We start from the raw sequence: 14,665 nt of genomic DNA, 5'->3' as shown, positions 1-14,665 counted from the left end.
CAATCACTCCTTTTTGCCATTATCATTAACATCAGCTTTGTGACCCATTTTCCACACATCAAGCGAGACGTTCACGGCACTGTACCACCCCCTGTCAACCTATAAATCACGTCTCACACACCCCACAGGTATTTATAGCCTGTAGATAGTTGATAATGGCAGAAGAACCTGTTCCACATACTGTGGTTTGTTGATGTGTTTGTCTTCTCATCCTTCAGATTGCATTGCACCACTAAAATTCTTACAAACACACACAGCTCAGATCACACATCAACACGCCCTGAAAATAGCACAGCCCAAAGATGCCAGCTCTGTCCGTGTATCTGCCTGAGAGTGCTATCTGCCACTGCTATGGTTAGGCTAAGCTACAGCCAATGGCTTAAAACCTTGCTGGAAAATCCAGCTCAATACCAACTTTGACCATAACATTAGTACACCTACCTAATGTTGATTAGGTCTTCCGTGTGCCACCACAACACATCTGACCATTCGAAGCGTGGACTCCACAAGCCTCCACAGGGTGTCCTGTGGTGTCTGGCACCAAGTCCTGGAAGCTGTAATGTGGGGCCTCCATGGATCGCATCAATGAGCCTCAGGTGCCCATGACCCTGTTGCTGAATACCAGGAACACCGCAGGAAGACCTGTGAAGGCTTGTGGAGTCCACGCTTTGAATGGTCACATGTGTTGTGGTGGCACATGGGAGACCTTATCAACAATGGTACTAATGTTATGGCTGATTGTCAAAACAAAGATGGTTCTTCTATGGCATCACTCAAAGAACCCTTTGTAGCACCTGTATTGCTACAAATTGTTACTGCCAATTCGGTACTGCCAGCTTACCCACCTAGCACTAGCAATGCTCCCGACACTAGGAGGGTAAGAAGACTAATACATGCAAAGCTAACAGACGCATGTGCTGGCCAACGTCGCTTTAAGAGTGATGATGGGAGAGAGTGCCATCTACCCTCCTGGAGAAAGCACGGCCAATTGTGGTCAAATTGTGGTCAAAGATAAGAAGAAAATTCCAGAATAAAAGTCAGAAAAGCCGCTTGAAAACAGCGATGCACAGATATGGGACTTGATATCTCGTATTTGTATGTTCTTGAAACCCAGTGATTTTAATTTTTGTCTTTATGGCACATCGTCACTGTCATGCAAAATCCCTGTATCTGTCTGTCTTCTATCATGAATATATTAGTAAATAACTAATAACTGCCAGTGGAACTCAAATGTACGTCATGTACATGTTATGAGAGTGAGGAATTGAGGAGAGGACCCACATATGGGCCTTAATACAGGCTTTAAAGTAAATGGCTGTCCATTTACAGTAGGTCACACTGAATAAACTCAGCCAGCTCAGTGACTCCCAGCAGCCCCAGAGTAAAAAAAACCAGCTCAGCGGCAACAATGGCAGAGATTCATGTGTAAATGAGTGAGTGAACACGCCTGGTGCCATACTGACTGCCCTTTGTGCTTCACTGGCAAACAAGTGACCACACACTCACTTGCACTGACACACGCAATGCCTGATCTAAGCCAGAGAGATGACCCATATGCCGGAGAGGTGGTGGAGGAAGATGAACCTCATACACACACACACACACACATACACTGAGTACAGTATTACATTACAGTACTGTGCAGTAGGCCTGGGACCTCTGACTACATGCTAAATCCTGTTTCCCTAAAGGATTTCTGCACAGTGCTGCAGGCAGGACACACACACACATACACAGACGAACTTTAAGCCATGAAAAAGTAACTAGAGTTACAGAAGTTTAAGACTCCACATGTACAAACAAACACACACTGTCACCCGTACTGTATGTATGCGTATAAACACACACACACACTATCATTCAGTCGCACATACACACAGTCAGGCTGCTGTGACAAATGAAAGGGCCCACGTTCCGAAAATGACAGAGTTAGTCTTCGTCATTTACAGCGAGCACTCAAACACAGACACACAGTCTCTCTCCATCTACAGCCGTAGAGTCTGTTAGATCACATCACAGCATCATACTGACATCATACACAGCGGACCACCTGAGAGCTTCACCTAGTGAATCTACTGCCCCTCTGAGCCCTCAGCAACAGGTTCCAGTCTCCAGTAAATATCACCTAACAGCAGTGCTCATTCTGAAGGCCACCTGCCTAGAGAGAACGAACAAGAGATAGAGGGAGAGAGGAAAATAGTGCTACAAATATTTAGAGAGAGAGAGAGAGAGAGAGAGAGACATGAGGCTGGTGGGAGTAAACAAATAAACGAATAACAATGACATAATAATAAGCAAATAAGAAAGACGGGGAGTGAGGGAAGGAACGAGAGAACAAGGGATAGTGAGTGACAGAGAGACAAAGAGACACAGAGAGAAAGATAGATAAAGGAGAGAGAGAGAGAGAGAGAGACAGAGACAGAGGGAGAGTGAGAGACAAAGAGACAGAGAGAGAAATATAGATAAAGAAGAGAGAAAGGAGAGAGAGAGAGAGGGGAAGAGAGATTTACAAGGAGAGGAAGAGAGAGACTGAGGGAGAGTGAGAGACAAAGAGACAGAGAGAGAAAGATAGATAAAGAAGGGAGAAAGGAGAGAGAGAGGGGAAGAGAGATTTACAAAGAGAAGGAGAGAGAGACCGCGGGAGAGTGAGAGACAGAGACATGAAGAGACAGAGAGAGAGAAAGAAATTCAAATCTATGAAAGAAACTCATTGACCTCAGGATGGCAGTCAGTTGTCCTCCACACAAGCTCTGCCAAAACATTCACAAGACTACAGTTCAAAAGTGTGTGTGCGTGTGTGTTTGTGTGTTTGTGTGGGGGTGGTGGTGGTGGTATTGGATGGAGTTCCTTACAGTACATGCTTAGCGAGGGTGTGTGTGTGTGTGTGTGGGTGTGTCAGCCAGAGTGTGTTGTGTTAACAAACGAAAGTGTGTGACCATTTAAGGCTGATTCCATTAGCTGTTTGAGAAGCCTGCTACACAGGCCCACTCTCTCTCCCTCTCTCTCTCTCTCTCTCTCTCTCTCTCTCTCTCTCTCTCTCTCACAGGCGCACACACGCTCTCTCTCGCAATCACACAGCTCTGCTGTTCTCTATGTCTAGTGTACCCATCCTGACAGCAGGGACACACTGTGGTACTGGAATCATGCTGGTATGGGTTGATGATTACCCAAACCTCAGATTTAGGGTGTTTACACTCATTAGCTATGGTTGGATTAAAGTGAACCCTGGTGTGATGGCTCTGTTGGTACGGTTTGCTAAAGTCAGTGTGAGTGCTGCCTTTCCAACTCAGCTGCACACCAAACAAGCAAACGTGTCAAACAAGTGAACTCTGGTGGTTCTAAGGCAAGGTTACTCCTGCCCACTCGCTTCACCGACGTCATGCTGTTCACATCTGCCCGCTTCATCACGGCTGAGTGTCCGTGCTGCAGACCTTCCCACGTTTCCGTGCTTTGACTTCTTCTGTCTGACGCTTTAGTTTAATGGGGCTGTGTCCCAAACCGCACACTATCACACTACACACTAGTGTTTAAAAAAAAAAAGATGTCAGCATCAGCCCACAATTCCCATATCAGCACCTTCCCATCTTATACAGAGTTAGAGACTCCAGTGTGGAGCAAACATCCCAAAATGAAAAACTGTTGAAGGAAAATACAGCACACACACACATACAAACACACATTCATACACACACCTATATACATTAACATGCACCCACACTCAGTCTTACAATCATAAATACACAAAAACAGACTGCAAAATATGTCTGGTTATTATTGCAGGGTTATGGAGAACGACACATGGCTAAAGAACAGCGCACATACACACATACACACACACACACACACACACATATTTCTCTGTTCAGACTGGAGTGACCCTCTGCTTTCTCTACTTCACATCAGGAAATATTGTAATACACTGCTTATAAACACAAAGGCTCAAAGGACAAACAAGAGAGAAAGCAGAGAGAGAGAGAGAGAGAGAGAGAGAGAGAGAGAGAGAGAGTTAGAGAGAGATGGAGAGAGAGATATTGAGAGTGATATTGAGAGTCATTGAGAGATATTGAAATAAAGTGATAGAGAGATTAAGTGATAGTGGGGGCACTCCCTCACTATCACTTAATCTCTCTATCACTTTATTGTGACAGTGACAGATAGAGAGAGAGATTGAGAGATATTGAAATAGTGATAGCAAGAGATTAAGAGTATGCCTGTGAGAAAAAGAGTGAGAGAGAGAGAGAGAGAGAGAGAGAGAGAGAAATGATGGGAGAGAGATGTGGGTGTGTGGGTGTGTGTGTCTGTGCTGAACAAGCTTGTGGAATTTATTCAGAGGTGCTGACAGGAGTATAACACCCAACTCTTTCACCCCCCCTCTCTGTGTCTCTCTCTCTCTCTCTCTCTCTCTCTCTCTCTCTCTCTCTCTATCTCTCTCTCTTTCTCTCTGTCTCATTTTAAATCTCTATCACACAAAGAAATACACACACACATCAAATCTAGCTCATGTTGCTGCTTGCCATATATAGGCACTGCAGCTCTCACTGTATGCGTATGTAAGTGTGTGTGTGTGTGTGTGTGTGTTCCTTGTGTGCAGCAATGCAGTGCAGAAGCTTGGTCACGTTTTCAGCTCCTCCTGCCAAACCACAGCGGCCTCTGCACATGCCGTGCCCTACATGCACTAACTTACACACACACACACACACACACTCTGCAGTCAACAGGTGTGTGAGAGTCCGAACTAAAGTGCAGAGAAGCAGATGTGGTGTCAGAAAGGTCTGATCAGAAAGAGTGAGAGGTACACGTTCCATGTTAATGGAAAGTTGACTGGAAGGGGAAAATGTGGTAGGAAAAGATGCACGAGCATCAGGGATGACCGGAGAGATCTTGGATCTCTTGGAACTGCCACTCGTCAACATCAAGCCACTCTAAACCTACGTTAGAAGCATCTAACCTGGGCTAAGGAGATAAGGAACTGGACTGTTGCTCAGTGGACCAAAGTCCAGCAGGACCTAGCACCTGCCCCCAGTGCCAAACCTACTCCCAAATGGTTTGTTGGCCATGGTGTTACTGTGCTGGACTGGCCATCCAACTCTCCAGACCTGAAGCCCATACAGAATATTTGGGTTATTGTCAAGAAGAAGATGAGAAACACCCGACACAGCAGTACAGACGAGATGAAGGCCATTATGAAAGCAACCTGGGCCTCCCTAATACCTCAGCAGTGCCGCAAGCTGATTGCTTCCATGGCCAGGCCTTATTGATGCAGTCATTTGTGGTGATGGAGCTCTTGTGGCTCAAGCATTAGCTCTGGACACTATAAAGCTGATTTAGTTTTTAAATATTATACTTTTACAATGTCTAATGCTCTAATAAACTAACATAACTAACACAGCTTTTTCAGCAGCATTTTATTGTATCTAACCTTCATCAAATGAAAATGGCATTAAATTAATTTATGAAATCGATATATTATATTAAAATAGGCTTCGCTCAGAGACGCAGCTCAGTTTAGATTTTTTTTGTCATATTTTCTGCCGCCGCTGATGCTGTTATACACTGTTCCTCTCTCCTTCTGAATTCAAAACAAGCCTACTTGTACCCCCCACCGTCCCTCGCTCTCCTCCCTCCTTAAATCCCTCTTCAAATCCTCATTCTGCTCCTCCTACACTAAACAAACCCGGCTGCCTTGCATCATTAAAAACAACGAAAACAGCTGTAACCCTTAAAATGTGCAAGAAGCTCTCTTCCACCAGAGATTTGCATGTGTTTTACATTGTCATTTGTATTGCATAAAGTAAAAGGACTATCCCTACACCCGCAGCTGCCCTGTGTTATCATTCATAGTGCTCAATCAAATGGACTTACTGTGTGTCCTTTGTTGAATGCGAACTGCCCAGACAGACAGTATTACATAGCCAACCGAACACTTTAGAGCAGTACTGTATGCTGAATTATAGCGCCCAATGCTTATTGAATATATATATATATATATATATATATATATACAGTGAGTCCAAGAAGTATTTGATCCCTTGCTGATTTTCTTCGTTGGCCCACTAATAAAGACATGATCATTCTATACTTTTAATGGTAGATGTATTCTTACATGGAGAGACAGAATATTAAAAAGAAAATCCAGAAAATAAATCTAAGGAATATATATTAATTGATTTGTATTTCATGGAGTGAAATAAGTATTTGATCCCTTAGTATTCATTAGCAGTTCTGGCTTTTACAGACCAGTTAGACACTCCCAATCAACTTGTTACCTGACCTGAAGCCACCTGTTCTCACTAATCACTTGTGTGAAAAACACCTGTCCACAGAATCAGACAGATCACACAGATTTCAAGTCTCCAACATGGGTAAAACCAAAGAGCTGTCACAGGACCTCAGAGTCAGAATTGTTGACCTTCACAAAGCTGGAATGGGCTACAAAAAGATTAGTAAGGTGTTGGATGTGAAAGTAACAACTATTGGTGCAATTATCAGAAAGTTTAAAGAGTATAACATGACAATCAACAGACCTCGGCCCGGTGCTCCAAAGAAGATTTCGCCTCGTGGGGTGGCAATGATGCTGAGAACAGTCAGAAATCGTCCTGCAACCACTCGGCAGGAGTTAGCAAATGACCTGAAGGCAGCTGGGACCACAGTTTGCAAGGAAACAATTGGCAACACTTTGCGCAACAATGGATTCACATCCTGCAGTGCCCGAAAGGTACCCCTGCTGAATAGAGCACATGTGGAGGCGCGCCTCAAGTATGCCAATGATCATTTGAAAGATGAACCAAGTTATTGGGAGAAGGTTTTGTGGTCAGACGAGACCAAAATTGAACTTTTTGGCCTCAACTCCACCCGCCATGTGTGGAGGAAGAAAAATGCTGCCTATGACCCCAAGAACACTGTGCCCACCGTCAAGCATGGAGGTGGAAGCATAATGTTTTGGGGGTGTTTCTCTGCCAAGGGTACAGGGCTACTTCACCGCATCACTGGGAAGATGGATGGAGCCATGTACCGCACAATCCTGAGGGACAACCTCCTCCCCTCTGCCAGGGATCTGAAAATGGGCCGTGGTTGGGTCTTCCAACATGATAACGACCCTAAACATACAGCAAAGGCAACAAAGGATTGGCTCAAGAAAAATCACATTAAGGTCATGGAGTGGCCCAGCCAGTCGCCAGACCTCAATCCGATCGAAAATCTATGGAGGGAGCTGAAGGTCAGAGTTGCCAAGCGACAGCCCACCAACCTTCATGATTTAGAGAGGATCTGCAAAGAAGAGTGGGCCAAAATTCCCCCTGGTGTGTGTGCTAAACTTGTGGTTAACTACAACAAACGTCTCACCGCTGTGCTTGCAAACAAAGGCTTTGCCACTAAGTATTGAGTGTGTTTGGCAAGAGGGATCAAATACTTATTTTCCTCATTGAAATACAAATTAATTAAAATATATTCTTTAAAATTATATTCTGGATTTTTGTCTTGATATTCTGTCTCTCCATGTTAGAATATATCTACCATTAAAAGTGCAGAAGGATAGTGTCTTTATTAGTGGGCAAACAAAGAAAATCAGCAAGGGATCAAATACTTCTTGGACTCACTGTATATATATATATATATTATGTTATTCCCAACATAATATATACCAAGACCCAAAATACCAACATCATAAATCCATTATATTTATATTTCTATAGTTTTTCTTCCCTTTATTTTCTTCAGATGGCCAAGGCGCTCAGGGACAACTGCTATGCTGAGAGCCTGAGATAAAAAATTTAGTACTGCACCCACGGACATGTTGCTATAAACAGGTAACACCAAATGTCGGCTCCATGGCTGGAAGCTATGATCACCTGAATGACCTATGCTGCATTAGCCTGTGCTGGGACTATCTATTGCAGCTAACATGCTAATAGGATCAGGAGTTAAGATGGCACCCAGCTGAGGGATGATCTGGGGTAGACTCGAGCCCACTGAAACAGATCAGAGACCACCAGAGAGAAATCCCATTTCACACTGCCACATCACCCCCCCATAGTCACACTCTGAGTCACAGTCTGGCTGCGTTCAGAGCTGGTGGAAGACATCAGCTGAGAAGAGTGATGGGAGTCAACTGGCTCTGCAGTCTCAGTCTTTTCAGGATGACTCATAATCTAGTGTGTGTTTTAGTGTGAGGAACTACGGGCCAAAATAGGGGGCCTTATGATAAGAGAAAAAAGACTTATGACAGCATACGTTATGGTTTATGGTAGACGGGCATACGGCAAACAGCCTTGCTCTCATTTTCTCACACTCTGTTCGCCTGGTTTCTAGAGTCCTTATTTCACCTGCCTCACAGGCCATGAATGTGTGGGCGTGAATTGTGTACATGCTGCAGATCAGAACGCATACTTGTGTATGTCTCTATGACCTGTGTCAGTACAAGAGTTATGCACAAAGTTTTGCATGTTTACTTTTGGGCTGCACGAATGCAAATTAGGTTCACATTGTGTGTGAACTTACAACTGTGGGACTTTTTTTTCTTTTACAACTTTTTTTAAATGTAGTTAACCCCTTAAACAGCCTGTGGCTCGCCGGTAGGCCGAAGGTGTTATTATAAACGTCTATTACCAGAGAATAGCCCCACCAGGTTCTACAGAAGTCCCTGTAGTTACTAAGTAATACAGCTTGTGTGTGTAATAAACCTTGGGGTGTTAAGGGGTTCAACAGGTTTTGCTGTTTAACTGGAACTTGCTTTTGGTCACCTTCTCGTATTTATATAGCATCGTCATCTGGGAATTTTGGCAGCAATTGGACATATATTCATTAAGATTCACAATTAACACCATAGAAGTCACTCCTATAATATTTTTCATTTGTAATGCAGTGCTACGACTAAGCCCCCTGAAAGAAAGAGGATGAGAAGATGTCCATATTTTTGTTGTTTAAACTCCAATCAAGGATGTTTTAGCCAATTTAGCTGAGCCGATTAACCCACCCACTCACTAAGACTCCCCCTATGACTTGCAATGCTCTTGACATTAGAAGGGTGAGGACAATGTTTTGCTGTTTCAGTGGAACTGGTACATAGCACAAGGTTGATGAAATAATAAATAAGTAAGACTACCTCAGAAATCTTCAGCATAGCCCCTAACCATCAGCTAGACGGTGAAATTGTGCACATAATTGGTTGTTCCAACAGGACAATGAGCAAGAACACTCACCAAAATGTGGTTGTGGAATGCATAAAATAGGCTAATTTTACGCTTTTGGAACTGCCTTCTTGTTTAGACCTCAATTATACTGGAAATATGTGGACTGAAGCGTTGTCAATGCCAGGAAACCAACACATTTATTTACATACATATATATGGATAACTGTTCCACATTCCCTTCCCTCACCTGCTGCCCTGGCTTCTCTTCTCCAGACTGTCCTCTCTCTCTTTGCCTGTTGGCGTCTCCCTCCCGCCCTCCAGCTCCAGAGAGTTGGATGAGATGGGTAAAACCGCTCCAGGCAGGGGGGTTGTCCTGCCTTCTGCTGCCCCTGCCCCAGTCCTCATGGGCTGCCCCTGACCCTTCAGCTCAGCCAGACCCTCCGAGCTCTTCTTCATGGCCTGGAGCTGGGCCAGGGGCACAATGTCGCAGCCCTGAGGCCGGTGCCACACCGTCTGCTGATTGGTGGAGTTGTAGTAGTAGAAACGGTTGTTGTTGTTGTCAAACAACTCCCACCACTGGTTGCCGTCAGCCTGGCGAACGGGCACGCTCAGCGGCGGCTCCCAGCCGCACTCACCCGTCAGCAGGTTGACATACATGCGCTCTCGCGAGCGCGGCTCCAAGATCTCCACCCAGTCAGACCTGCATGTGGGGACACAAGGGAAATGTAGTCAGAAAGTTTGAATGGTGCACTGGATAGGTAGTTTAACCAGGTGGTTTAGTTGACACTCTTTCACTGCTTTCTGCGTAAGTTCAACACTGATACACTGGAACACCACTAGAATGCACTTCTCTCACCTAAATTAGCAGCTCATACATGTAAAGGGTCCCTATATAGGGATGTTTATCCATCATATAAATACAACTAAACATTTTATATGATGATGCACAAGTCTCTATGTTGACATCAGTAGTTAATGCAGCTCAAGCCTTGCTTCTTTTTTCATTTGATGCTGCCTAATGCAGAAACATACTTATGAATGTGTGTGTTATTAAAAGGTTGGGACCCCTGAGCTAAATAAAGCAGCACTTTTACCTCACAAGACCTTAGTTAGCTTCAGCTGCAGTGTGTGTGTGTGTGTGTGTGTGTGTATGCACATGTGTGTTTTTTTCGTCTCACACAGCTGCAGACGCCAGCTGGTCCTCATTTAGTATGGGCTTGACCAACAGGTGGATGCAGGTGTGACCTTAAGAAGCCTGGTCTCCTAAGAGAAATGTAGGTTCTTAACCTAGGTCTTAGCAGACATACACAGGTACACACTGCTGGCTGGATGATGAACTGATTTGCTATAACATAAACACACTGACTACAAGGATGTGCTTGGAGGAACTATACACTCTAAGCCTGTGCCCCTGTGCAGACAGTTACCAGCCCCATATTGACGGTATAACATGCTGTTTAATTAATTTAGTAACGCTGCACTGGTTTAATACAGAAGGGCTGCTGGCCAATATCATGCATGTACAAAAAAACTGTCTGTATAGTAAAGATTCCTCAGACCACAGTCTCAGGTTTCAGACATCAGACTAAACAGTTTTAGGCCTGTCTCACGTCTCGTGCATCAAGGGCAATGGGTTGTTGCCTCACATGCCTATGGCAAAATGGCTTTAGAGAATGAAGCTAAGCTAAGGTAAGCTAAGCAGTCTTGGACAGTAAAGCTTGTGTGGCACTTAAAATTATACTCGAAATTTACAATTTCGAGGCCAAATAGAAGATGACAAAACACTACAATAAGCTCAACCTTTACTGTTTTGCCTCTGTTGCCACTTAAAGCAACATTATGTAGCATTTCTACCTTAAAATAACAGCCTCAAAATCATGTCGATGCTCCACTGACTGTATTAGGGAGAATGGCATCTCTATCATTGCTACTCCAGGGCTCAGCACCTCCTGTAATCCTGTAATATAACTGTACCACCAAAGTCCACCAGCTTCTTTCTCTTTCAGTGACAGTTCTGTATCTCTCAGCTTGTCCAAAACCATGTGTGTTCTTTAGGAGTGGCTCAAAGTGAATACCCCACTTTGATCCAATGTATCAGAACTGATCCAGGAATGTTTTAATGGATCAGGTATTAGCCATTTTAAACCTAAACCAATTCCAATCCTCTGTTTTTACCGCTGTGTTCTATCTGATCACACTCTGGTGTTGTCTAGGCGCTGTTAATGGACATTACTCACATCCTGCATCGGTCAGGGAGCGTTCTCAGAAGGTAACAACACAGTTTAGTTCCCTTTAAATATGGCTGTGTAGTGCAGTGAAGTGAAGTGTAGTTTAGTTCTAAACCGGAACTAAACAGCGTGTACAAAACCATGAGAAGGCTAATGCACACAGATTAGAAAACAGGAATTATAGCGCTTTCACAACACCATAAAACAAAACAAGGACCTTGATCTGATCTATCAGAGCAGCCCTTAATGATGTTTATTATGAAAATTCACATTAAGATAACAAGATAAATACGATGCATCAAGCAGCCATGATAATGATATGGAATTCTGACCTCTGTCAGACTGTTGCATTACTCTGCACTAATGCATTTCTGCACCTCCTGTAAGTACAGTACAATAAGTGCAGACACAAGTGTAGAAACCTTTTCACCCACAGCTCGATCTGAACGGTCATACATGTTAGCCTGGGTGAGCTCCCTGTGCCAAAGAGGCCGGGCACCAGACCCATGGAAAAGAGCCTGCAAGCATCTCCGGATACTAGCCTCTGGCACCCTGCTTTGAGGTCCACACCTCTTATCTCCTCTCACCAAGAGATACAACAAAGGATCTGCAGCTTAAGATTAGAAGACCCATCAACCTCTGCCACAGATGGCCAACAACAGGCCGAGCACTAAGCTCTCACTCACACGCACACAAACTGACTCTCAGGTTATTCTCCACCAGGGGTTATCCCGTAGTAATTCTCCAGAGTATAATCCTATTTTGGGCCAATTCTATTTTATAAATATAAACAAAGAAATTCTAATCTAATAAACTAATAAATACCAAAATGAAATATTGAAATATCCCCCAAACACCACCACACTCACTGGACAGAAAGAAAAACCTAAGATAAAGTTTTATCTAACATCTAAAGTCCATAATCTGACACATCTGACCACAGTATGGCTGGGCTGACCATGTTGACTCTTTAGGAATGACTGTATGTCCAACAGTTCATCCATGACTAAAAGCCAAACACACACCTGTTCAAGTCTTCACAGCAAGACACACACACATACACTTGGACAAAACAGAAACTACAGGATAGCAAGAAAACACCTGCTGAAATCACTCAAGGATTCATGACACCCAACTCTCTGCCCTCAATCTGTCCCTATACTTAATTCGGATGTAGACCTCCATCTCTCCCACTACACATTTGGATGGCTATAAAAAGACTTTTAACAAGGGAAGACAGACAGACCATTTTCTATCTAACTCCTTTGAGGTAGAGTTGAGTTTGAGGTAGGTCCGGAGCCTGCCTGGAATCATTGTGCGCAAGTAAGGAAACCCCCTGGAGAGGTCAGATCTTACTTTGGAGAAATTACTATTAAAGTATGTGGTGAGTACATCATCAAAAGACTCTTGGAAACTGGAGAAGGTACAGTAAGCGGTCTGATAGACCCAAATCCACAGCAGCATCATAATCCCAGTCAGCGTTGTGTGACAGATGGCTCACGTGACAACACCTTGTAGCTCAGCTGAACACTGGACCAAGTCTCAGTTTCAGCTGTGAGGAGAAGACTTGAAGCTACGGGTTTGATGGATGGAGTGGCATTAAGATGGCAAAATAAGAAAAGCAGGCCTGCCTGGGCCATGGAGCACTGCCAGTGGACAGCTGAAAACATTGGGAGTGTTCTAAACCCACTTTTGACCCACTGTCAAAACTTTACAGGAAGATCAGGCAAAAAAGGCAAAAATCGTAACTTTCAATGGAAGTGAATGGAAAATGATTTTGGAACTTTTCTATTAATCCAATCATCGTCATATTCATAAGGTGTGCAGATCAGGGTGTGACCGGGTCTCTAACACAGGCAAACCTCTGATCCCTCACTGTGTAGTGAGTTACAACAGTGTAACACACTGCTACGAAAGCTGCAAGCACAGCGCAGAGAGCGATCTCCGTCCAGACAGACCCCAGGTGTTATCAACACATACGCAAAGTTAGTTTCTCTCAGTTTTCACACATTCACAGTCTTACCCGTGACCAGTGTCTCAACTTCAAAATGTCTCTCCAGCTTCTTCTTCTTTTTCTTCTTCTTCTACCAGATCAATGATTGCTAGGATCTCATGCACCCCGTTTAAATCCATCACAGTGTACTCCATACAGTCACCACCAACACAAGAGAGTAGGTCACCTCAGGTAGAGTGTGTGTGTGTGTGTGTGTGTGTGTGTGTGTGTGTGTATGTGTAAAAGCAGGAAGGCTTTCCTATTCCTCATGAAGACGAAAGTGTATTAAAGTGTATATGTGTGTGTGTGAGAGAGAGAGTGAGAAAGCCAGAGCCAGAGCACAAGCGAGAGAGCCTTTTGCCGCAGAATCGGCCCATCCCTCCCACTAGGAGATCCAGAGCCATCTGCTAACAGAGAAACTGGTGGTCAGTTTGTTGTGAATCACCCTTTGTCGCCTGAGACTGGCCACCAGTCGCTGACCCACAGTCACACCACCCCAGTACATGACCAGCTGCATGACCAGACTGACCCCTCTGGGCAAGAGTGTTCCAGTGGGCTACACAGACTGTATATGGTCAGAGAACTAGGGAAAAGTACTACAGGCATGAATCCTTTCCCTACAGGCCAGCCCAAATGGTTTTTTGAGAATCCAACAATAAAGGCAACACTGTTTATTAGTTCTTATACTGTAATTCAATGCAATTCATTTCAACCTTTATTTGAACTGAATTGAGTACATTGAGGGTGGCCCTCTTTTACAGTGTAGCCGTGGCAATATATAAAATAGACTGAAAATGAAAAGAGGACATTTGCATAGTAAAACAAGGAACATATAAAACAAAAGATGCAGTATAGTAGTTCAGTCTAATGAATTCATTTAATATGTATGTGTTGAATGAACTGGTGGCTAGATGAATCTGTATTTTCTTATAATATCTCAGTGTAGTTTTGAGAACTTTAGCCTCGAACACCACAAAGCTCGACCACATTGGGCTGGATTAGCTAAGAGCTAAGAGAGAAGCAGCTGTGTGTGTGTGGGAGAGAGAGGGATGGATGAGGGAGGGGTAGGAGAATGAGAGTTAGTTATGAGATTTAATCCATATTTCATCATAAATAAAGTGAAATCTACCCTCTGAGCTCAACAGTAGCGACGCTGTGTTTACATATCTAAATAAAACCCCTGATACGTCACTAGGCTCTGTAAAAAAGTGAGTTACAGGAGGAAATTGGGGCCAAACTTGGTGAGATGATTAATATACATAAAAAAAAGTTACGTGTTAAAGTTTACAGGGTCATCGTGTTAATTAACGTTAACA

The 14,665-nt window shown here is 43.9% G+C and overlaps 1 protein-coding gene across 1 annotated transcript in view; it reads right to left on the bottom strand.

The window, feature by feature from the left end:
• arhgap46b (Rho GTPase activating protein 46b) overlaps nt 1-14,665 on the bottom strand; it is a 91,080-nt gene that overhangs the window by 45,145 nt on the left and 31,270 nt on the right. The window contains exon 2 of the mRNA XM_072696675.1: nt 9,376-9,828. Within this exon, the coding sequence (XP_072552776.1) occupies nt 9,376-9,828 (453 nt within the window). The remainder of the gene's footprint in view (nt 1-9,375; nt 9,829-14,665) is intronic.

The sequence above is a fragment of the Salminus brasiliensis genome, chromosome 14, assembly GCF_030463535.1.
Source record: "Salminus brasiliensis chromosome 14, fSalBra1.hap2, whole genome shotgun sequence".
NCBI classification, from domain to species: Eukaryota; Metazoa; Chordata; class Actinopteri; order Characiformes; family Bryconidae; genus Salminus; species Salminus brasiliensis.
Note: the sequence above shows the minus strand (reverse complement) of the source record. Positions and strands in the feature narration are given on the sequence as shown.